The sequence below is a fragment of the Psammomys obesus genome, unplaced genomic scaffold, assembly GCF_907164565.1.
Source record: "Psammomys obesus unplaced genomic scaffold, mPsaObe1.curated_primary_1811, whole genome shotgun sequence".
Lineage (NCBI taxonomy): Eukaryota > Metazoa > Chordata > Mammalia > Rodentia > Muridae > Psammomys > Psammomys obesus.
In genome coordinates, this window is record NW_026585686.1 from 4,076,328 (window position 1) to 4,102,123 (window position 25,796).

The window sequence follows — 25,796 nt, forward strand, 5'->3', positions numbered from 1 at the left end:
TTTTTTTTTTTTTTTTTTTTTTTTTTTTTTTTTTTTTTTGCACATCACAGTGTCCTCTTGTACTTTTTTTTTTTTTCTTTTTGACAAGGATCTGGATAATTGCTTCAGCAAATGAACTGCTGTGTTCAGTCTGTTTCTATAATTTCATAAATTGTTTGCATGATAAAACCAAGCAAGCTTTCACTGAGTTAATATAAGAAACCACAGTGTAATTACAGAAGCTGTATCAGTTTTTAAAACGTATGACAGAAATGGCAATCCAACTGACAGCTACTTTTTTCCTGTTCTGTCGTAACAAATCATAAATAACTCTTATAAGCGGCAGTAGGCAAGTCCGCCCCAGATACCTCATCTTAGCAATGGGTCTACCCTCATGACTGATGACTCTCAGCATGTATATTGCTGGCATCCCCTCAGAATGACTCTCCCACTTAAGAGCTTCTCAATATCGGCATTCTTGAACTCTGGAGCAAGGGGAGGAGAAACACCTTGCATTTGAATGAGAGTTAAGCTTACCCAAAAGTAGACTAATTATTTAAAAGAAGGTTAAATGTTTTTGTTTTTTTCTTTTCAAGACTGTATTGTAGCATGCTCATTGTTTCCTTTTAAATCCTGTTGAGTAATCTAAAATGGTTGTTTTTGTTTCAGCTTGTACACTCTGACAAAGCTGATAAATTGTAATCATTTAACTATTTTGTTAATTTCTCACGGTAGTCTCCTGCTTCACTCCCATATTATAGTCAGCTTTCTTTTCATACATAAATTATTGGGTACCTCAGATTCCTTCTGGGGGTGTTTAAGAAAGATGTAACTCATCGGCCATTCTTTTCAAGTTGTAGTGAATCTAATTATAGTGGTGCATCTGGCAGGCATGAAAACCATTAGACAAGCAAAGAGGGCTCCCAAATGCCACTCCATGAGTGTAATTTAGAATGCCTCAGATTCAGCACATCCTTCTTTAGCTATGTCCTCATGCGTTGTTACCTTCTGGTGTGGCTACACGGCACACTTGGTCTTCTTCAACTCCCCATCACCCATTCCTGCACCACGTGATAATCTGTACTGTGCCCGTGGCTCTGTCTTGTGGAATTAGTGGGAATTAAAGTATTACTTACCCATAACACGTAAGACACTCGAATGGTTTTGTACTAAAGTTGAGGTTATTTGGCAACACCCAGCACCCAGTGAGAACAATAGGAACATGACAAACCAAGCCTTTTTTTTTCTGCCCCATAGTGTAGTCAAGACTGAGGACAGTGAGATACCAGAGTCCCTAGGCACAAGGGAAAGAAAGAAAAATCAGGGAAGGGATTCAGATTCAAGGCCTAGTGGAGCAACGGAGAAAAGGATTGTTACTATGAAAATGGAAGAAAGTGTCAGTCCCTGAGAATTCAACATAAAACACTTTTTGCAAGATTAGTTTCATTCAGGAGCCAGAGTGGAAATGTGCAGACTCCTGCCTAGACTCTGCACTCCCAGGCACTGAATGGTTCACAGCTATGTACTGTGGCTGCGATGGTAAAGGAAAACAGTGGGAAACATTCGCCCATTTCCACCAGGGCACCAGGAAAAGTGCTGTCTCCTTCATGTGGTAGATGGGGTTCAGCCACTTATTTCTGGGTCATGGTGTTCCGTTGTTCATTTGAAGTCCAGCCTTTGTGTCCTACAGCAGTGAAGTTAACTTGAACCTCTGTGCTTTTGACTCCTTGATCAGCGAAGCAGGACTAGGTTAGAGGTTCACTCTCTGGTAGATCATAGCGTCCTGTGTTCACCCCATTTGCTACAGATCGCATACTGCCTTACAGGTTAGAATTATTCTGCTGTTATGCTCTCCGTTTCACATTATCTTTCTCTCTCTGATCCCTGTCACAGAGTAGGCATTTAGAAAATATTTGTTGAAGTAATAATTTCATGTCTTGAAGTATAAAAAAATAGTGCAATACTGCTTTGTACTATAAAAGTTTCCAGAGCTGGTCAGCCGTGGCTGCAAAAGGCCCCTTCCGTGTTCACTGCCTGCCAGTCTTGAGCAGAGCTAGCCATGCCTGGTCCTGAATCATCCAAACAGCTGGTTTCAACTGCTACTGTATTCACAGTGCCAAAGAAACAGTTCCCAAATTTCTTTCTTGTACAGGAGATAAGAAAGGTAGGTTGGAAGCCTAGACAGGTGGTTCAGCAGTTAAGAGCACTGAATGCTACTCCAGAGGACCTGGGTTCAATTCCCAGCATCCACATGGCAAATCACAACTCCCTTTAACTCTAATATCTGACACCCTCACATAGACATACTTGTAGGCCAAACACCAATGCTCATAAAGTAAAAATAAATTATTTTAGGAAAAGAAATGTAGGTTGGAAAGGTGTGATATTTAGGAATCACTATAAATGACATAAAGAAATTAAGAGCAATACTGACTGTCCTTACGGAAACGTTACTGAGTTTTGAGATATGTTAAAACTCTTGCACATGAAACCAGAGTAAATTGAAATAGATTTCGATCTCAGGCTCATGTACTAGTGTGTAACAGCATGTAAATGACAGATTTGGAAGTCAAAATTCATTTTTACCTTTCTTGACCCCTTTTTAAATTTCCTTACTGAACCAGCTTATAATTAAGTGCTGAAAGTAGATCAAAATGTGTAAACATTGTGTCTAAAATCTATGTATTGTTCATATCTGAAGGGTTATTTCAGGCTTACCTAAAGTACGGATTAAAAGTCATCACATTTGCTTTGTTTACCATTTACTCTGTCTGGCATTTCTTCTTGGCTCTCATAAATGGGATTATTATGTATGAAAGTAGTTGTTACAAGTGAGGAATAGAGTGTCTCAGAAAAGATAAATAATTCACAAGTAACACTAAGGAAGTTTTCTCTGTAAGATGAGGCTAGATTTAGTTAATCACAGCTTTCCATGCTTTTCTGGCCTGACTTCTTCTAGTGTGAGTTAATTGTCTTAAGGCTCTTGATGTTTTTTACTCAGAGTGAACATTCCTTTGTGATCTGTACAGATGAGGAGGCCAGCTCATACCATAAGGCTTTTGATAGCAGGAAGTAGACAGTCCTCATCAGAATAAGTCTGGATGTCCTAGGAGTATTGATTAAGTGATTTTTTTAAAAACGTACACATGGCTCATTGACAGGCAGAGGTTTTGTTTTGTTTTGTTTTGTTTTTTGCTTGCTTTGTGTTTCTTAAAAAGGTTAATTTTGTTAATGTATGAATTAGATTGCTAGAGCTTGTGGTTGGAGCATCAGGGGACTTTCCATCTGGAAGACTAGGCTGCCTAGATAGTATAGGGAAAGTCCCTGGGCTTTCAAGGGACTTAAGGAGATGCCATCTGGGGATGTGAGCATCTAAGCACTTAAACATCTTGGCCTACTATGCAAGTCTCAAGTAGAGGTCTTGGTTTCTATGTTTTTTTGTTTTTTGTTGTTGTTGTTGTTTTGTTTTGTTTTAACAAGACTGGTAATGTAAGAAAATCTAAAGGATTGTTTTAGCTTTGAAAATTTATTTTGTGAATATGCAAAATTGGTTTTTCACCCTGAAATGCAGCCTTTTATCAAATGCCTGCATTTAGATCTGAACTTGTTTCCAAAAGGACTGCTGAACTGATGACTTTACAAGTGTGGACTGGTCCTGTGCTCCCTTTAAACAGCATCTTATGGAAACACATGTACATCTCTTAGTTACATTCTCCATCTCAACTTTCTTTCCTTTTCCTTTTTTTTTTTTTCATTTTGAGGTTATGAGCTACTTCATCTAATACACATTTTTATTTCTCCCTTTCCCCTTTTTAACCTGTTTAGCACCATCTCTGCTAGAGTGAGCTTTCTTCTTCTCTTAACTTTTAAAATTAATCGCCTTAAAATTAGTTCTACTTTTTTGAGCTTTTGTTCTCCAAAACATTTCTTTTATGCATTGTTTGATATGTTAATGGCTGAGGAGTAATTACTTGGGGCCTAAAATCTTTCCATCCATGAACGTGGAAGCCTTTTCTTCCTATCTAGTGGTGGATATTATAGATAGATGATTTTTCAAAGAAGTTCTTAAAGGATTGAGACCAGGTCACTAAGAATAATAATTATGCTCACAGGTTTCCCTGGCTCCGACTTTCTTTGTAATATACTTAGTTTCTTATTTTCATATACTGTATACTTTGTGTACTTCAACTTTGGGTTTCTTCCTTGGCAGCAAAAGAAACTTCTCTTTGAAAGGAAAATGTGCAGCTTTTGTTACCCCCTGCAGTTTGGGGGCATAAAGGATTCAAAACTAAAAGGCTGTGAAACAGGATTACTTAGAGACTAGAACCTGAGTTAGACTGAGAAATAAAAGTATCTGTTGGCTTTGCTTGAGAAAGTGGGCTCTCCACTGTCTCTTCCCCTCCACCCACATGCTGAGATAATGATAGCAGGACCGCCTCCAGGAATGCGAATCAGGAGTGAAATAGTTTGTCTGTTTATTGCATGTCAATGTAGGACGACTTGGCCAGCATTAGAACTCTTAATTCTGCAGGCGGCAGATAATGTTGAAAAATAAATAAATACATCAATTAGACCAAATCTTGCTGTAGATACTTCTTATTTTCATTCTCTTCACTATTTATTGCTGGAGTGTTCTGTTCATGTAATGCATTTTACTGTTTTTCACAAAAGCAGTTAGAGTGTTGTACTGTTTTGAGATAATCACTTGTTCTCTTAGGAGACCAACACGGTGGTTAGGTAAAGTTAACACTGAAAGAAATGTCAACTTTAAGAAAGTTCATACTCTTTTCTTCCTAGGGAAGAGAAGAGTTGTTTGGTGCATCAGGCCTTTTAATTTACTAAAACAAACACATACAAACAGACTGACACCCAGAAGTATTCCTGTCTTTTACTTGTCAAGGTCTGTTTTCCTTGCTGAGATATAAATCATTCACACAAAATTTAGCATTTAAAACACTTTAAAGTATGCATCTCAGCGGGCTTTAGCACACTTCCAAAGTTTTATAGTTATCGCCATTACAACATCTTTTCAATTAAAAATGATTTGTATTTGTAAAAAATAGATGAAAGTTTTTGAATTCAAGGTATTTAAAATTTTTCTTAAAAAGGTATTTCTAAGCAAAATTCAAAATACAGACATTAGTAAAGGTTAATATAAATTTGCTTTCCTTTTATACCACTTAATTTACTTACTTTGTGCGTGTGTGTGTGTGTGTGTGTGTGTGTGTGTGTGTGTGTGTGTGTATACATACTAGTGCACACATTCAGAAGCCACAGGAGGATGTTGGTAACCTCTTCTGGCATTCTCTGCCATAGTCCCCTGACACAGGGTTTCTATCTGAATCCAATACTTGTTGAGTTTTGCTAGGGTCAGCAATCCCCAGAGATACGTTCACTCAGCCTACCTACCACCCCACGCCAGGGTTTCCTGTGTATGTGTCCATACTATACCTAGGTTTTTACATGTGCTCTAGGATCTAATGCTTGTGCAGTATGCGCTATTACTAAGCCACAGCCTAAGCCCTTCTAATACTTTCAAGATATGAATGTATGTGTGAGTATGAGAGATACTTTCTAGATATGCTAGTAATCAGAGCTATGACAGAAACTTCTATAAAATATCTCATTTGTACCGTGGTAGTGCTTGATAAAGGTTAGAAAGTAGACCTAACTAAAAACATAAAAAAACTAATAATTCAGCTGAGGTTATGAGCAGAAATATTAACAGTGGCCTTGGGATGTTAATTATGAGGGCCACAAGCAGTCCTTTTCTTATGACCTTTGACCTGATAACTGTTGTTTGTGTACATGTGTGCTTGGTCTTTCAAAATCATACTTTCCAACTGAATAATTCTACACAGAAGTAAAATATGTTATTTTTGTTTGTTTGTTTCAAGTCACAAACTTGATTTAATACACCTAATAAAATTCACATTGAGAAGTTACTTTAAACCTGTTTCACATCATCTCGTGTAACATCGTTATTCTTTCTGTTGCGGAGTAGAAATTGCTCTTATTTCTGCACTGACATCCCAGGCAGCTGGACCTGAAGGCCACTGAAAACCTCTGGCCTTAGCTTTTCAACAGGGCTGTGAACATTCCTGTTCTGTGTGCAGTTCCTGATTCACCTCTGCCTGGATGGAGGAACAGAATTGCTTAGCTTCATAGTAATATTTACCTAATTTGATACTAATTTGACAATTACAAGTTTGCGGCGGGGTTGTGGAGGGGTGCAGCTGTACAATCTCTTCCTGCTGCAGAATCGTACTTAGAGCAGTATTCTAGAAGGAAAATTCTGGATTAGAGACTTTCGAAGATCTCTTTGTCCTCACAGTGAGATGACTCTCCATTTCTACAGTCTAGCCTACTGATTTCAAGATCATATTATATACACCATATTGTGAAAGAATACTGTAGAGATCAGAGCAGCTTAAATGAGGACCTGGCAGCATCAAATGATTTAAAAAGAAAAAACAAATTGCTCTTCCTGGAGGCAGTTAATACAGAAATGTAAAAATGTCCCCATCTGTCTAAGCCATCAGTTTCTGATGCTGTCCCTGGAGGAAGTGGCTGGAAAGTCATTTCCACCTAATGGGTTGTTAGGTTGCCTCTCTACTGTAGTAAGTTGGTGGTTGCAGCCCACTTCCTCTAAGACAAAGGTCCGTGTCTCTAAAATCCCATCACAGCCGACACTAATTGGCATTGCTGTCGGCCTGAGCTGTGAAAGCAGGTCTGAGTGGGCAGAGCACGGCACTCCGAAGGGGTATGTGGCACCAAGGGGATGGCTACTCAGGCTTTGCTGGTGACCATTCTCATTCTCTCTCTCTCCAACCCCTGTCCATGCAAATTGCATCAGCCTCAGCATCATTTGCTGACTTTGGAAAAGTCTGTTAAGAGCCTTTTTCCAGATCACTGTATTATTAGACATTGCCCCACCTTGCATAATGTAGACTCTTGGAATATTAATACTTACCTATGAATATTTCCCCTTACAAAAATATAGTTATTAACAGTAAACAAACTGAAGATTTAACTCAAATTCTTCCCATCTGAAAAACCAGCCTATTTTTTTTTCTTCCTTTTTTCCCCCTTAAGCCAGAAACCAGAAGAGGGCATATTAGTCTTTTAAAAATGAGTTTTGGAGTCATTGGACCCAATGCAAATTGTAATTCCTATAAATTAGGCAGAGAACCTGCTTTGTATTCGTGGGGTTAGGAGTAAGGTTTGAGCTGCTACCAGGGTTTGGAGTGACAAACGGCAGGAAAGCAAATTAATTCTTTTCTTAGAAATTTTAGGCATGTCAGAACTTGGTTGCTGCATGCAATTCCCATACTTGAATGACCATATAGATGAGAGGGAAGGAATACATAGCTGAACAGGTAGGTCTGTTGGCTCTGCTGGGCACTTTTCTTATACATTAGCCTTTAGCATTTACAGAATTTGTTGCCATTGGCAGTTGTGGGCAGCCCCATACTTTCCTAAATGCATATTGAAAAACTTGTGAGTAGTGGCAGTTGGGAGGAAGGGAATTACTGTGGGGATTGATTAGTCATATTAATCATTTATGTATTTTCCCTGCATCCATTTAAAAATGAAAATGGAAAGCCATTTAGGTACCTAGTCCCTGTCCCCCTGGCTTCCTCTCTCCTCTCCATCAGTTCCTGTCTCAGGAGTGTGGAGTAGGATCCTGCTTCAGTGGGCTTGGAATTCAGCTCCCTGTGAGATGTTCCACTCTTTCCCCTGGAAAGGCTTCCTCAGGAAACTTCTCACTTCCCCCACAGTGTCCATGGGGATGCTCATTTGGGACTTCCTTTCACTCCTTAAGTCCTTTGAGTAAAGCATCTTGTATTTATGTTTTATTTAGTGATGAGGGTGGTCCTATGCCTCTTATGTGTACCACAATAATATAAACCATTTATAGGGCCAGAGCCAGGGTAGATGCAGCAAGTGAAAAGCTTAGGGTATAAAATCTGATGGGAGAGTCTCCTTTTGGGGGTTGTAGAAGTACCAATGAAGTTCTGATTCATTAACTATGGTCCTTAACCTCTGTGTGTCTAGAAGGCATGGGAAATGATTGTGACATATGCCTGTTGTCTTTATATCTAGTAAGTGCTTTTCTTTGTTTAAAGAAGTAGAACCATTAGGCTCACTGTTAAAGAAGAGACTGTGGTACAAAGCCTTGTTCCCTCAAAAGTTCATGTGCAAGTCTCACAGTTAATTTGTGTACTCTATCAGCTCAGCTAAGCTACTTACTGGCTTGCTTCTCCTGACTTGTTCCAAAGACATTTAAATAATAATAAAAAATGTATCATCGCTATTTTCTGTGATCCCAGATTAATGCAAGACACAGTTTTGCATCAAAGGAATTATTATTAGCACACATATTTCTAATGGATTCTGTTTTGCTTTCTCAGACAAAAAAAAAAAGCTAAGTGCCCAACACCTGTGTACAGAGTTTTAAAGTGTAAACTTGATATAATAAACTCACACTCTAACTTTACAAGCTGACAACACTACCATCTTACACTGATTGTTTCCAGCACTGAAAGATTCTTTACCCTCATCATCAACTTTTAAAATATCAGGCAAATTAATTATGTGGAAAATTTTTATTTTGACACACAGAATCAAAACTTCTTTTCATAGGGATAAATACCGAATTAATATTTTGGCAGTCAGAATATGGACAGATGAGTGTTGTGTATACTAACTCTAAAATTTGTTGATTGTTGATGGAGGCATTAGAATGTCAGTATACCAGCTCTGTAACAGAAAATTACAATGAGCAAGTGCCCACTTAAAGTAGTGCCATTTCTGCTTGACTGTTTTCTGAAGTATACTATCTTGCAGCTGTGATCTCGGTGCTAGGTAATTTGAACACAGGTGAGGTACTTTAGAATTAAAATAATATCCCTACATTTACAAATAAACAAAGTATTAAGGCTTGCTTTCTGCAGGCTCAACAGACATGTGGATAGGGTTTCAGAGAAAACACACTGAATTGTGCTTTACAGACCCATTTAGGGTTCACCCAAGCGAAACATATTAATTGCATGAATAGGATAGGAAATGGCCATTTTAGAAACTATGAAGTACTTTGTGGAAATCAAACTGATGTCCGGTCTCATGAACAGCGATGTCTGTGGTATCTATTGAGAAACATTCTTGGGTCATTTAAACTAGACAACGGAGTCCAGGTACGGGTTTCTTAAATGCATCAGAGTTCTTGAATGTGAGTGGATGAGAAGTTCAGCAACGCTCCGTTGGCTATGCTTACTTGTTTTTAATCACTCACAGACCCCCAGAGGTGATCAGTACATGTTTGCTCGCCCACACTGTATTGCACGTGTGTCAGTAGTCATACTGAGGAAGAAGAAACGCATTTAGAAGAGTTTTGTAATGAAAAAGTTCATGTGGATGAAAGCATTGAGCATGTTGCTGGTTCTGGTTTTGGGGTTTTGTTGTTGTTTGGGATTTTGTGTGTGTGTGTGTGTGTGTGTGTGTGTGTGTGTTTTAACTACCATTAATTCTCTGTGAGTTAGTAATAGTCTACCCTTTTCTATTTTAGGAAAACAGTATGAGAGGATTTTATCTTTTATTCAAATAATTCAAATTGACTCTTTCAGGCTACCCTGTCCTTTTACTAAATGAGAGATTGAGAAAACCTTACTTTTAGAAAAGGTGTTAGAGGTGGGGTATGTTTTACCATGACAGGCTACTGTATGTAGGCTTTTGTTCACAATTCTCTCAGTGCCTTAAAGCAAAGCAAAGAGTATTGTCTTTCTACTACTTACCGTCTGATCCTAAGAAAGTTAATAAATTGATAGTGCCTATTATGACTTAACCTTTCTAATTACTTGAGCGTGGTTGACATTAAACTTAAGTCAGATCACGTTGCCTTTCATGTTTACTTGGTGGAGGAGCCCAATTTTATTGGTTTATTTTATTGCGACTTCTAACACTCTTTCAGATACAGACTAGATGAAGAAATAGTGCTTTGGCCAAGATAAGCTATATGCCTTTAAATGATGCAGTTATGAATGTTTAGTGATTATACAGTATGTTGTAAGTTGTAGAAAAGACATTTGTTTTATATTTTTGCATGCAGTTGAACTTTTATTGTTAATTTAGTCATTTTTGAGCTAGAATTTATAGTAAAAAAAAGAATTGCAAAATAATCTTAAGGAAATGATAATTGAAAAAATATTTATGGAGAGATGAGTGTTATGTATCCTAACTGTAAAATCTGTTGATGGAGGCATTTTTAAAAAAAACAGAATTTGTTAGTATATCACTTCTCCAAAAGAAAATTAGGATGGGAAGTCCCTGCATACAGCTGTGCCATTTGTACTTGGCTGTTTTTTGAAGCTTACGATCTGGCAGCTGTGTGTTGATGCTAAGGAAATAGCATTGGAAAGGTGCATCTGTGCATGTTTGGCTTATATAAAAGTTGGGAAATATTCCATTTCATCTCCAGATAGAAGCAGTGGGTGTTTCTTAAGGAGGTCACTGTACACTGTGCTCGTAATGGAACCAGTTCTGCTTCTTGAGCTTGAAAAAGTCTCTTTCTTGTATTTGATTTTAGGCTCAGAGATATACAATACTTTCCCGGCCTAGAGAAATGCAAAGGCTGTAGGGGAAGCTATTTTTCTCTGCAGTGTCGAGGAGACCCAAGGCTAGAATTGGTTACTGGCATTACCTAAAATAAATAGCCATGTGTCTTTAGAGCAACCTTTCTAATGACTGCAACCCTTTCATACAGTTTTTCATGCTGTGGACCCCCAAGTAAAATTATTTCATTGCTACTTCCTAACTGAAGTTTTGCTACTGATATGAATGGTAATGTAATACCTGATGTGCAGGATGTCTGAGATGTGACTCCCAGAGGTGGCACGACCCACAAGTTGAGAGCTAATGCCTTAGAGGAAGGCACTTTGAATGTGTCTGTCCTATCTATTTATTGCAATGGTGAGTTCGCTCTGCCTCAGATAGGACTAGGAAGTAGCTCTCTTGTCATTCCATTATGAATTTAAAGGCCAGGTAGAGATCCCAGAACAGCACTAGCATGTTGTAATGGGAAGTATGTGCTGGGTGTTTGCTCTGAATGGAATGGTTTCCACTTTTGCATCTTTAGGCCTGGAATTTGTATATAATGCCCAGTCACAGGGTTTAGAAATTTCTTCTAGGAATTTTCAAAATTTTACAAAAGTTACAGATACATGAAAGTCTTAATTTGCCATATCCTCCCCCAGCATGATAATACATAGAAATATAAGCTCAAAATAAATTATCAATCGATACTCTTGGTAGTCCAGCAGATTCAATTTCTTAAGAAGGTGTTATAAAATCAAAAATTTGACAAGTAATGTAGTGCCTAGCAAGTGCTGTGAGTAGCAACAGATATCACTCCCTTTAATTATCTCTAAGGTGCCATTATTCCTGTCTGGGTGTGAGGGCGTACTCGGGTATATAGAGTCTGTTCACTCAGAGGCAGATATGCCTACACTAAGACAGATCGGTGGTGTGCAGGGCTTAGTTATTTAATGACACTTCAAAATTGAGATTGCAATCCCCAAAGCCAGAGAGGACAAACTTGGAAATATAGGCATGAAACGGCAGAAGATCCCGTCTTTGTGAAAGTCAGGACAGGCTTTGTACCAACAGGACCGGATTTACTCTGTACAATGAGATTATAGGGGCAGATGACAGAGAGCATGCATATAATGCTTGTGATGTCTGGACATATGTCTGCTTCTGTCCACGTACAGTCAAAGAAAAACACTTTTCTGTGAAATAATACATTCCTTTACAATTGCTGTAGATTTTCATAATTTTGCAAACATTTCTATTGTAACCTACATCAGAAGGAAAGCGAGGGTTTTTGTGTGTGTCTGACTATACATATGCATTATAAAAAAAGTGAGTCGACTGTAATTACCAGTTTGCAGAGCGAATTCCTGCAGGGTTTGTACTCTCCCCATTAGTAAAAGAGATAAGTTGAAATGTATTAAAATTTCACTGTACAACTGGGAGTTTTTGTTCACAGTAAATGTGTTAATGTTTCTTCATTGCTTGACTGTTTGTGTTTAAATTTAGGCAGCGTGCCCAACAGGGACAAAATTATAGGATAAAGCAATGTATAAAAGAAAATCCTTCAGAGAGCACCAATAAGGCTCTTTTTAAAAATAAGCAGTTACACATAATAGCGCATGGCTGCAGCCATAGAGAAAAGTTTTATCTGTCTATTTCAGAATTATTGGAATTTTCCTTTCCCTTGTGTGAAAGTTAAGAGGACTGTGCTTATGTTGATAGGTAATCTACTTGGAAGTGAAAACATCTATTATTTTATTCAGTGTTACTCTTGAAAAAAGAAAAACAAGTGATTCCTTCTTGTCTTTGTGATGAAGAGAAGCTAAAAGCATTTAGTGAGCGAAGTGATAGATCACTTTCTTACCCAGGACAGGATATTTTTCTAGCTAGGAATTTTAATTAGAGTCTGTTATATTTTTGGAACATTTTTTTTCTGTGCTTTTCTTTGTTGTCATAAACTTAATAAATATAATCATTCACATAGATAGACTTACTTTTTAAAAATTAATTGAAAGCTGTTATCACTTAGTGTGAATATATAATGAAATTTACTGCAGGCCGCTTGCTATTTCTCCAGTCTAGATGGACAGAAATCGAGTTAATCAGTAAACAAGGTTCACATAAGCAGCACTCCTTTCGTGTTCAGTGGTGAATATGTATTGCCTACAGGTTTAGCTTTTGTAGTTTGTTCCTCTTGTTTTTTGTTGTTTGTTAGCCCATATCCATATGTAGTCCTTGATCTCCCCATAATCTTAAATTTTAACAGAGATAAAAATGTGTGCCAACAAACAAAATATATATCTTCAATTTGAGATGGTGTCATTCTAGAAATGGTGCATTTAAATCTGCTCAGAGATAGTAAGCTTTGGAATGTCAAGGGGAAGCTGCAAATGTGTATGTATGTGTTTTATTGTTTGTATCATGAACAGCCTGTAGGAGGATGGAAAAGCCTTTTAGCAGCTCATTTTGTGTGTTAGCTTGCCTCAAGATAAAGTTTGACCTTAAATAAGTTGGTTTACCCTACAAAGAGGCATTTCATTTTTATTTTCTTTTTTACATTCTTCTTTAAAACATGAATTTTTAACTGATACACCTTGAAGTCCTTTGGAGTCATGACTTTCTTTTGGCTAATTTGTAGAAAGGCACCATATGAAAATTGAATTTTTGATCTGATGGAGTGATTTTTGAGCTCTTATGAGCCATTTATAGTCTATCAAGGAAATCCTTCTTAGTTCATGGATTACTGACCCAGTGGACCGTATTAGCTGCTTCAGAGCCGTTATAACTCATTATGCTGATTCAGCTGACACAGACGTGAACCCAATCCATGTGTCCAAGATGACATTAACATTGTTCTAGAATACTTGTTTAGTTTTTTTTATTTTTTTTTTTCCTACCAGGTGTTCTATTTATTTTTTAAATTCAAGAGTTTGCTCATAGTTCACAGCAACCAGGACACAGGTCTCTCAATTTAGTCAGTGCTGTCAGAGACTTCTTAGCAGTTAGCCGCTTGTTCCTTGCTGGCTTTCTGTGTAAAAATAAGTCTATTTGGCTTTTAAATGAACTAATCTTTAGAAGACAAAAAGAGAATAATGTTTATTTTAATGCTCTTGGGGTACATTTTATCCTGAATGCTTACAGATTCCATAAAAATGTGCGGAATTTGTTTGAGTATTTGAATATATATAGTTCAAATTCAAATATATTTGAATTTGAAAAAAAATGCCAGTAAGAAGAAATAATAGTGTTGGGGGGGGGGTTGTGGGTGTTTCAATTGAATAATTCCAGCAACTCCAGCTACTGAAAAAATAGAGATTTGCCTTTATTGATTTGTATAAATCTCGGATGCATCTACCCCAGGCCTTAGCACAGACCCTAGGGACTCTAAGACCTTATGTTAATCACGTAATCATTCTTATCTGTGGAAGGTGTGATTCCTCTTGTGATTCATGCGTTAGCACAAAGGAGCTCATCCTTACAGGGTAACTGTGATGTCACCAATATAGTCACAGTGGAAAGTAGCAAGATGTTTGTTAATGTATGTTATCAGTGGTCGCGCTTAAGACAGGGGTGGATAGGATGACTTAGAGTAAGCCTGGGTCCTTCGAAAAATCTTGTCTCATGCTTAAGAGTTTGAAATTTGTTGACAGAACAATTTAAACTTCATCAAATACTGTTTGGAGTCACTTTCTTTTATCTAAAAAAAAGTGTAGCAGTGTTGATAGAAAATTCTAGTGTGAGTTAACTACATATCAGCTTCTCTCGCTTTTTCAGATTGCTTATATCTTCATGCACAGGCCTTTGCTTTTTTTATATAGCTTGGTTCACACCTAAAGAGTGTGAACTTCTCATTGGAGGTCACTGAGAGGAGGGTATCATCTAGCTCACTAGCTGTGGCCTGTGCTACTGAAAAGACTTCTTTGGGACTCTCTCTCTCCGGCTTGAATAAGAGTGTGACTTCAGGGATTTAGAATGTATTTGAAGTATTATGCAAGCTCGATGGCAGTACACAAACACAGACTATAGGTGCGCCTCTGTGTCCTAGGTGTAGCAGTCATCTGAAATGATAAATTGCAAATGCAACAACTTTCTTCCCCTACAGTGAACTTTTTCAGAAACCTAGGGAGTGAATTTAGTCAGAAGGTCATGTACCTTACTCTGTCGTTTGATAGAGGGATTGATTAGAGTGCTTTGCGATTTTAGATAATGTTGCCAGATTCAGTATACTGAAGAATCTTTATAATCATCTCTCCACCCCTCCCTTCGTTCCTCTTTTCACTGTCCTTCCCTTCTTCCCTCCATCATTCCCTCCCTCCCTTCTCACCTGTGCTGGGGATTAACTCAGGGCTTTCTCATAGCAGGTCAAAAATGAAAACTCCGAGCCTTATCCTCAGCCTGGAAATTCTGGGCATTTTCTTTCTTAAAGGAGACTGTTTTGTGCCATTTGAGAAAGAATAATAGCATTGACTTGAAATGATATCGTATATTTGGTGCAACAAGTTTTGGATTATCCCTAAACCTATCTGCCTTGTCACCAAAGGACAGAATCATTGTGTAATTATCATGCTCTTCCCAAGATTCCAAGGTGCTTCTGAAAAACCAGGATGTGGATTTCTTATTGTCCTGCTTCTTGCTGAGCAAGGAGTAGATTTTCATAAAGTATTAAAAGGTTTATAGATCTTCTTACATCATATTACAATTGCAAATCCCTTCCTTATTAATGTCTTCCCTATCATATTAGTAATTGTTTTTATGAATGCCACAGAGATGTGTAATCACATTACCTTCCGAGTTGCATTAGTGAAAATGAATGAAAAGTGTATCAATAGAAGACAAAATTGCTGATTCAACATAAAGGGATAATGAGATGATTATTAATATTCAGATGGTATCAGAGTATCTTGGCTCTCTACATAAAGTTATATGTCATGGTTAATGCTGAGTGTAGTTAGGATGGCGTTAATTTTTTGGTGGTTAGTGAGCTCTTCTCTTACTTTCATCTTGGTGATTGCTGTATCCATTGGAAGAGTCTTTTTATTTTAGTTATGTCACATCAGCTGCCTAGATAGTCTATCAGTTTTTCAAGTATGCAAACACTAAATAGGATTTCTGAATTGTTAACTGTTTGGTAAGAAATGGAAATGTTTTGCCCAAATTGAAATGCCTTTTCATTTTTTGTTTCTCTAATATTACTAATTAAGTAACAAAATAGTTTGTATTGCTATTGACCTGATTTAATTGGGGAGAAAGCACTTCCACATTCAAAAGCTTGCATGCTTTGATGCCATGGAAGCAAAAGTATTTTCCTTATATAATTGGCTATATCCCGCTGTTGGTTTTTACTCTGAACTCTTAAATTATTTAAATGGGGTCTTCCTCATGTCGATTGATGGTAGGCTATGATCGTGAGGTAATGACTACAGATGCTCATTGGATCCATGTCTGAAAATTTATGTGCCTCTGTGTGTCCCTTTCTCCCTGTTTAGGTATGCATACAGTCATAGGAATATTCGCAGTCATATGTAATGATGTACCCATAAGTTTGGGGTTTTCTTTCTTGGCTTCTTCCCCTATACTTAATTTGTTTCTGGACTGAAGTAGCTTTCTCCATCATAGTAAATCAAGCAGTGCTATAGACCTGTGCATGACAGAATTTACCTTTGTCATTTATAAGCAGATTTCCTTCAGAGTTTTTAGAACCTTGATACTAGTATTGCTGAGCATTATAATTGAGAAGTGAATTTTTCTGAAAAAAAAAAAAAGGTATTATTTAAATACTAGTTTTAAAAGTAGGTACATTAGGTTTTAATATTTTGAAAGGAAAACGTTTCTAAACTTAGGCAGCATTGAAATTCCTTTGTTCACCTTCTGCGCGTTAACTCATTTAGTATTTACATGGTAAAGTTGTCCTGGTGGAAGGACAGGTTCCACACTGTCCTGTGCCTCCTATAAAGACAATCTTATAAAACTAATGATTTAGCACCACTGAAAATAGTATTGGTGCAAGGTGTCCTGTGCTTGTTTATGAATGACTTTATTGAGATGTTTTTCATACTCCATGCCTTCCACCCATTTAAATATTCACTTTAGTGTGTTTTGTCTACTTAAAATGATGTGTGATGATCGCTACTTTATTTTTGCATGCATTTCTATCACCCCAAAATGTAACTCTACATGTTTTATTTCTGGCTCAACCTCACCCAGACCCCAAACCTTAGGCAGCCATCAGTGTGCTTCTGGACACTCCATATGAACGGAGCCATGCGGTATCATTAAGGCCTTCTTGCTTTTTCAACATCGCATAATGCTTTCCAGGGGTTCTTTTAGTCTTTAGCATGTATCACATTTTTATGGGAAGGTAATATTTCATTGTAGCAATGTACCACATTTTGTTTATCTACCTATTGATGGAGGGCAGTATTTTTGAAAGAGAAACGTCAATATGAGGTTTTGTCTCTTGATTTTTTGAGAGTAGTAGATGTTCTAAGGTCAACTTTGCCAGTGAGCCTCTTGAACCTCTTTTGGGTATTTTGAAAGCATTTATTATGAAAATGATATATTTCCTTGGTTCATAGTTTTTCTTTTTTAAAAATTTAATCATCTTTGAATCACATAACCTTTTGTGTTTCCAAGATTGTTTCTTGTTTAACAATGGCATCTTCCTTTCATAAAATGAGTCTAGCAGGCTATTTCAAAGCATCTGAAAAATGCACAAGATTGAATGACGTGTTTTCTGTTGAAAAGACAAAAAGGATTTTCTGATTGCACAGGTGCAGCGAGGTGGTCGTTTGTCATCTACTATTTCTTTGTGTGACATGAAAAAACAATTAAGCAAATATTAGGAAAATTTTTAATTTTTTAACTTTGTATTTATGTTAGTACCACATAATATATACATATATTTTTATCATGATTTTCATTACGTTTTTAAATAGTGTTGTTGGGCAGAAAATCTCTCATTTGTTGTTATTACTTGTATATCATGAGTGTAGTGGCATTTGTGTTTTGGCCAAACAAGCTGTGGATCCTTAGCATTTATAAGCCTTATAATCACCAATAATTACTAATTTTAAATCATGTCTGTTATCTATTCAACCTCAGATTTACATCTTTGTATAAATACAGAGAATATATCTACCTTAGTAATAGTCTCATTGTCAGAATTACATAGAGTTTTTTTTAGGTTAGTATAAAAGGGGGAGGTGTTTGGGTGGATATTTATAACCATGTAAGGCCTTTGGGGGAATGGTCTATGTCTGCCCACTGACATCCTGCCTAATTTTAAAACCAGATTGTAAACCCTTAAAGCATGCCTTTATGTGTAACATGGAAGAATTTTTTTTAACATGGAAGAATTTTATAATCAAGAAAAAGTAATTGTTCAATACAGCTGTATTGTGTATACTTGTCACAAATAAACTTCATAGCTATCCATCAGTTTTTACATGATAGAAATTTTTTGTGCAAATGGCTCCATGAATTGGCTGTTGTAGAAACATGAGTCTTCTGCAAAGCTAAATAGGCTTTCTAAAACCCAGACATATGCTACATATGCTCCCTTGGAAATTGCTTCTTTTCGCTTAGTCTTATGAATTGGCCATATGATAAAAAAAAAAAAAGTGCACCACTATAAGTTTATGCTTGAGTGAGCAGTTGCACAAGCTTGCATACTCCACACACACACACTACTGCCACCGTCACCACCACCACCCTAGTAACACAATGAGCAAATACAATGGAAAAGAAGAAAAGGTGTGCACTGGGATCTACTGTCAAAAACAACGAACTGACGAGAGGGCGAAAATAACAGTAAAGCAGCTGCCCTACAGAAAAATCCAAGTGAAGAGAAGGTTAATCCAACAAGGAGAGAAGAGAAAAAACTGTCCTGAAAATGTATAGGGAGATGTTTGTTGATCTGTGATACATATATGTGTAAATGTATGGTTTTTTTTACTTTAAAACTACAAGGTTGAGTTTAATAAAAACAAATGACTTATGAGCTGAGAATAGAACGCAGCGGTGGAGCGTTTGCTTACTGTGGTGGAGGCCCCAGGAATCATCCTCAGCTCTGGGGGTGAGCTGAAAATAAAAAAGGTGACACTTCCAGCCCCGCTAATCAGTACAGCTGATAACTGTCTACTTGTAAGTTAAGCCGCCTGCACTCACAAGAGAAAGTACCGGGTGGAGTGAACGCTGCTTTCACAATTACATCTTTCCAGGATTTAAGTTTAAGCAAGTTGCAGTCTTCAGGATTAAATATTTAATTTTTTTTCAACTGAAATTTCATAATCCAAGTTAGAAATCCCCCTTTTTGCCCTAAAAAAAATGAACAAGGAGAAAATAAATTTAAGAATTTTCAGTTTCATGTGAGAGTTTGGCCAGAGTTCCCAACACTAAGAGTGCCCTGTGAGTACTTTTTGAGGGGAGGGTGGAAAGTTGACACCCAGAATTAAAATGAGGCTAATTACAGAGCCCACTGTGATTGAATATATGCAGTTATGTTTTAAGTTTTTATTTTTTTCATGGCCTTACTTTACCTGTTGTTATTTTGTTCAGATAACTTGAGTGGCTGTTTGCACATAAGGAGCAGCAAATATATGTTTAGCCTGTGTGTAATTCCTTTGTTATATGAATAAAGTATTAACAGAAGCAAAAGTTTTCCTTCCTGAAAAATGCTGTTTTGTAAGAACCCTGATGTTTTGCTTCACACGTACTCACAGAGACAGAACCAGTGAGTGTAATGAAAGAAACCAAATAAACTTGTTTCTGTGACCATCTAATCAAGACTTAAATAGATCTTTGGATTGTAGCCAGAATACCCCAAACACATTCTCATTTAATATTAAAACTCATATTAATATTTCACAAGCCAACTTACCTTACTTTGGGGGTTTTAAGTGTGCCTTTTAAAATTTTTGTTTGTTTGTTTGTTTGTTTGTTTTGAGACAAGGTTTCTCTGTGTAGTCCTGGCTGTCCTGGAACTCACTTGTAGACTAGGCTGGCCTCTAACTCAGAGAGCCACCTGCCTCTGCCTACCAAGTGCTGGAATTAAAGGTGTGCAGCACTATGTCCTGCTAGGTATGCCATTTTTGAGATGTGTCTTGCTGACATTGTTCAGGTTATCATTAAATCCCTAAGCTCAAGCAATCCTTTTGCCTTAGCATCCAGACTAGCTAGGTCTATGTATCTGTGTTACTGCTACCATTTCCGGTATACATCTGAATACGTGCATTTTCCCTATTTCCTTACAGGTAGAAAAATACAGGGAGTAGTAAGTGGTGGAGTTCCTCTACTACTATCATTTTAGAGCCTTAAAACAGAAATAATAATGCTTGTCCTCAGCTTATACTGTTCTATATATATATATATATATATATACATATATACATATATACAGAACATATATATATTGTATATATATTGTATTGTATATACAATATATATATTGTATATATATATATATATACAATCCATCACTTATTTATTAACATTAAATGTATATTACACATCTGATAAAATTTAGTACAGTAGGAAGAATTGTAAGTGAAAAAATGAATCATTTCTATATATACATTCAGAAAGTTTCTTGCGATCTTAAACAGTTGTTTGTTGAGCCTTTACCTTTCCAGGCAGGGTACCCTATGCTTTATGTCGATTTGTCTTTTGGCAAAATTACCATGTAATTTCATGGCAAACATTGTTAGCAGGTGAAAGGGGGTGTTTGTAGAATCGGGAGGCCTCAGGTAGCTCATGCTGGTTTCCTATTCATGATGTGGCTGAGGATGACCTTATTAACAAGCACGCTGGCCTGGGTCAGAGCTCTGGAACCAAACATGGTAGAAGAAGAAAAGCAACTCCCAGAAGATGTCCTGACTTGCACATGCACACTTTAGCACATACATCCATACATGAGTGAGCAGACACACATGCTTGCGTACCCCACGCAGACACAAAGACACACACTACCACCACCACCACCCTAGAAATACAATGAGCAAATGTAATGAAAAAGAAGAAAAGCTGTGCAGTGGCATCTACCATCAACAAACCAGCGAGAGGGCAAACAGAAGAGTAAAACCATTGCCCTACAGAAAAATCCAAGTGAGGAGAAGTTAATCTAACAAGGAGAAAAGAGAAATGAGCAAACTCAGGAACCATTTTGAATGACCCAGGGAAACACAACTGGAATTCAGGTATTAACAGTGAGAGTGGGAGGTCAGGAAAGGCAAGGACAGGTGATTTTTGGAGGGAGACACAATGTCATTGAAATTGTCCAATGACTGATCTCTGAGCAGGAAGAACACTCAGTGATAACTAGCCACTGGTGAGAGCACTCAGACATACCTGTGTTTGAGATGCTTGAGTGACTTCAGGGAAGGTACTTAAGCATCATCTCAGGTACCACATAAGTGAAAGGAAAGGAGGAACAGCATCAAGCGCATGGTCTTTTCTGAGAACTCTTTTTTTGTGTGAATTATTTAACACATAGTCTGGAAAATGGCAAACATTCAATTAATCTAGCTATTATTAGTGATAACAAAAAATAAGATGTGATCATATTTGGATGGAGAAACAGGAGTAAATGGTAGTTATCCACCCCATTTAAGAATTATTGCTGTTGGGGTCTGCCCATGACCCCAAGCCCTCTAATCATGCTGCAAATACCAGCTTGCTGAGCCTTGAACACAAGGATGCTGTCATCCGTTTCTTGCCACTTAACGTAGTGGCTGGCTCCAAAGCAGTGATGCTGCATAGTCACTGGGGTTGTAGGAGAGTATGAAATGGCCAAATTAAGAATGAGGAGCCTGGCCATGGCAACACCTGTCTTTATTTACAGTGCTGTAAGAGAAGTTGCTGCCGGAAATGCTGGCTAGTCAGTCTCTACTCTCTGGGAATGAGGGCGAGTTAGTGTTGCAAGGTGTAGGAGGACAAGGAGACCGGAAGAGGAAGCAGAATGTGCCGAGATCATTGCTTCAGACAGCACAGCTTCAAGAACCTGTGGACAGAATGCAGGTAGCAGAATTAAAATGTAGATTGCGTAAGGAAGAAAAGAGACACTGGTTTGGGCATGCATGGCTTTCTCTCTCGATGCCTGGAAGAGGGGCAGAGTTAAAAGGTAAGTTAGAGGGCTAGGATCGCTCCTGCAGCTTGTTCTTGAGAGCTGAGGGGACGAGTTATAAGGTGGGTTAGTGGGGTCCTACAGCCAGGCCTACCCTGGCCAGCCTGATCCCTACTTCCTGCAGAGAGAGGAAGGGCTGAGTAGTCCTGACGAAGCTTCTGCCACTTTCCTTCTTTGTAGTGTTCCAAGCTTGTCAGCCAGACAGAGTGATGTGTGCAGGCCTGCTGCAGAGTTCCCGGCAGAGTGGGGAACTCTGTTGCAGCATTCACAGGAATGGAGGCTCTTCCACTGCAGCTCTTCCCGAAGCACATGGACATTTCTTAGGCTTAAGCAGATTTGATAGTTTATGATAAATGGATTTCGTAAGTGTGCCTGAGTTGGCAAAGGATCACATTGGTTCTGTTTTGTTGTGAATAAATAGTGTGTCAAAGCTTTATGCTATTTCAAAAACATTATTTAAAACAAAACTTCCTTTGAAGCTACGATAGTTTCTTATTCCAAATGTTTATTTAGACCGTATTGTATAAGTATTCGTAATTCCCTTAAGGAGGAATTGTAGTCTGTTCAAGTCTGAGTTTAAAACAGATAGGCCTTCTGGAATTTATAGAAATACAAAATGGCTATTCCCATGCTTACGTGTTTATATACAAAAGAGTTGAGGTGTTCCAGTGTTTTATGTTTGGGTATAAAAAGAGAATCTGTGAAAAAACAAAACAAAAAAAAAATCAACCGAAAAGGTTTAACTCCCAAATGAACCAGATGAATAAAGTTATTTGAAAAATTCTGAATGAATGAATGAATTAATGAGTTAGCCATAAGTAAGATGTGTGTGTACCTGTATGTAGCTAACCTACTTTTACTTTGTGTTTGTCTTGATTATTGATAAAATTGATGTTTTGCTCTAAATGGTATAAAGTAAAAACTGATGACAAAATCATATCAAATTAATGACTTAAAATGAGAATGTTGTCGAAGGAGAAAGTCTTTCAGCCTGCATGACCTGGTCCATTGAGTCCTATCTGCTGTAGTGGACTTGGCCCAAACATATTAACAGTATCTAGAACACTGTCTTATACAAGGGAGGTAGTTTATATGAAAACCCAAATGCTTTCGGGAGCTTCTGGAGTATGTACATGTAGCTGGCAGGTACCCATCTACCCTTGCAGGTAACTGCCCCTGCTTGCAGGACCCCCACCCCATGCCAGTCACCTTTGCTCATATCTAAATCTCTAAGGAGATGTGTGCCAGCTGTTCAGATAGTCATGTAGATTGTTAATAGGTGAGTTATCACGTAAAATCCCTTCCGTGTCTAAAATTTTCAAGAAACTAAAAGTCATACATACAAGGTAAATTTATTAACTGGTATGTAGGGCCACAGTTTAGCAGCTTTAGCGCAATTCCTCGGCATGGATTTCACTCTTAGAAGGTTAAACTCCATTTACGGAGCTTTCTAAGAATTCACTTTATAATATGAACTGGCAAGGTAAACTCTGAAGTGCTTGTGCACAGCTGAAAGACATTCCACGTGTGTTTCAGTGTTCTAGAATAGAATTATTCTTCCAAGTGTAGAATCTTCATGTAAACATTTTTTTTTCTGTTTTATATCTGATCTCAAAATAAAGTTTCAACTTATTTTCTTGTTGCCATTAAATTTAAAAGATTGCTTTTATTCTAAAATAGGGATGAAGCTAGAATTAATAAATCAAAGAACAAGACAAGAGATCGGGAAATTATAGTTATAACCATTTAAATAAAAGCCAGCAAAATGGATTTTTTAAAATAATGTTCATCATATTTCACTTTTACAAATACTTCTCTTCAATGATGCTTGGCTGGCATCTTTCTAGAAAATGATCTTTTTGTCTTCATTGTGAAGTAGTTAAGTAAGTAAACATTCACAGCTGCAGCAGAGTCATTCTCTTTTGGAGACCCCGTGTTACAAATCCAGTATCCTATGGAAAGCATAATTCCTTCCCCACATTCACCTTGTCCCACCTTTGTATTTAAAGGCTGAAAACAGTGTGTTTGTGAGCGTGCTTTGTTTTCTCAACCCTTGGTTGTAAAATATTTTGATATAAAATTTATTTTCAAAAGTCTTCAGACCTTTACCAACACACAGCCTTTAAAAGTAGAGGTGGGCACTGCTTAGCAGCCACAGTGAGGAACGAAATGTTTTCGGACAGATGCTGATGTCTTCTCCTCCTCTGTTTTCAGGCCATCCGCTGCACACTGGTAAACTGCACTTGTGAGTGCTTCCAGCCGGGGAAGATTAACCTGCGGACTTGTGATCAGTGTAAACACGGCTGGGTGGCACATGGTGAGGAAAATCTAGGCTCCTATTTCCCTTCGTGTTGTGTTCTCTTTGTGTCTCTCTCCCCCCTCTCTCCCTCTCTTCTTCCTTCCCTCACACACTCTCTCTCTCCTGTGTGTTTGGGGGTGGGGGGGGGGTGAGGGTTATTAAAAGCAGTAGTTGACCTGGTGAAGAAAGCAGTCAGCCGTGCTCCAAGTGTTAGTTAACATTCATCCTGCAGCTTTCAAGCAGCACATTCTCTCCAGGAAGGAAGGCTAGGCAGGCAGCTCTCGGCAGAAGGGCGAGCTGTTTATAGAATAGTTGGGCAGTGGGGTTCATACTGAGCACAGCGGCAGCCAGCAAGTACCAGGCCTGATGGAAACGCAAACATACCACAGTTGGCCTCTCAGGGCCTGGACCTCAGAGGGAATCTGGCAACCCTTCCTTGCTCGAGAACTCCTCAGTGACTACACGCCCTTGTCGTGTGTGCTGAGTTTACCCTTCCAGATGTTGAACTCTGTAGAGTTGAAGGAGGGGAGTGAGCAAGTAGCTGGTATCTGAGAAAAAAAAAAAAAGTGATCCGTAAATACCCCCTTTCAGTGTGCACTGGGATTAGAGGAACCCACGGTGTGCAGGGCTACAGCGTGTTGGTGTCACTAGAGTGAGGGTGGCCCGGGCGGAGGTCCTGAGTGTGCACATTGTTTGCCAGGTACAGAGTGCCGCTCCAGCAGTGTGGCTTGACTGCATATTTGACACATTGCTGTGTGCGGTTTATGTTTATTGTGTTTAAGCAGAGGAGACATGGAAAGAAGCAGACGCTCTCTCCACCTCCTAGACTGTGATTTTGAAAGATAGGTGATATTTGTAGAAGGTGCCCTGGCTGCAGTTTTTTGACAGCCTCGGGTATTGGCTCTTAAGTGGACATACTCTTCATTCCCGAGCAGTGCCAAGCATCCAGTGGGCTGTGTTTTTTATAAATGTCATGTTATTCTAGCGAGATCTGAGGTAACACCAGCAGGCCATGTCTTGAAATGCTGTTAGTTTATCATGTACCTCGCTTGCTTGGGCATGCGTGTTGGAGGGACCTCTCAGCTACGTTTCCGTGAGAGAGACAGTAGCATGAAGGAAATACACTGGAAGGATTGTGCTTGGGTAACACCACCACATTCCGGTAATCAGTCCTTCCAGGATAAAACTTTCCCTGGCTTCGTAAACAAGGCCAAGATGTTTAAGACAGCCAGACAGACAGATGCACTGCTGCTGAGGGCTGGGGGAACTGGGGGCAGTGTTCTCAGTGACCTCTGTTTTTCCTGTACGACTTTCTTAGGGCCTTCACGCCAGAACAGTGCAGGCAGTGTGGGCACAGACTGTTCCACAGGGACTGGGTGTCTTAAACAACAGAGGTTTATGTTCTTAAAGCTCTGGAAAGTGGATCGGAGAGGTGAAGTCGTTAGCAAAGTTAGTTTTATTCTGAGGGTTTTGGGTCTTTAGCCAGCTCCCCTAACACGGTCTTTGCCTCAGAGTGTACCGTGATGTCTTCTGACAATTCTGCACCTCCTCTTCTTACAAGGCCACCAGGCAGAATTCACTTTGAGGGTCACCCTGCGGCTCTCATCTTGACTTAACGGCATCGTTTAGGGTCACATATCCAAACACAGCTGCATTCTCAGACACCAAGATGTGGTTTCAGTCTGTGAGTTCTGGGGGAAGACAGTTCAGCTCTTGACACTTTTCAGACATGCTCTTTTATCTCCTAGAAAAAAGTGTGTAAGTGTGTGTGTGTGTGTGTGTGTGTGTGTGTGTGTGTGTGTGTGTGTG

At 38.5% G+C, this 25,796-nt stretch overlaps 1 protein-coding gene across 2 annotated transcripts in view; it reads left to right on the forward strand.

Annotated features, from left to right (window-relative positions):
- The window catches only part of Bnc2 (basonuclin 2), a 268,581-nt gene that overhangs the window by 111,119 nt on the left and 131,666 nt on the right, over window positions 1-25,796 (forward strand). For both annotated transcript variants that reach the window (XM_055629465.1, XM_055629471.1), the window contains one exon: window positions 23,903-24,005. In XM_055629465.1, the coding sequence (XP_055485440.1) occupies window positions 23,903-24,005 (103 nt within the window). The remainder of the gene's footprint in view (window positions 1-23,902; window positions 24,006-25,796) is intronic.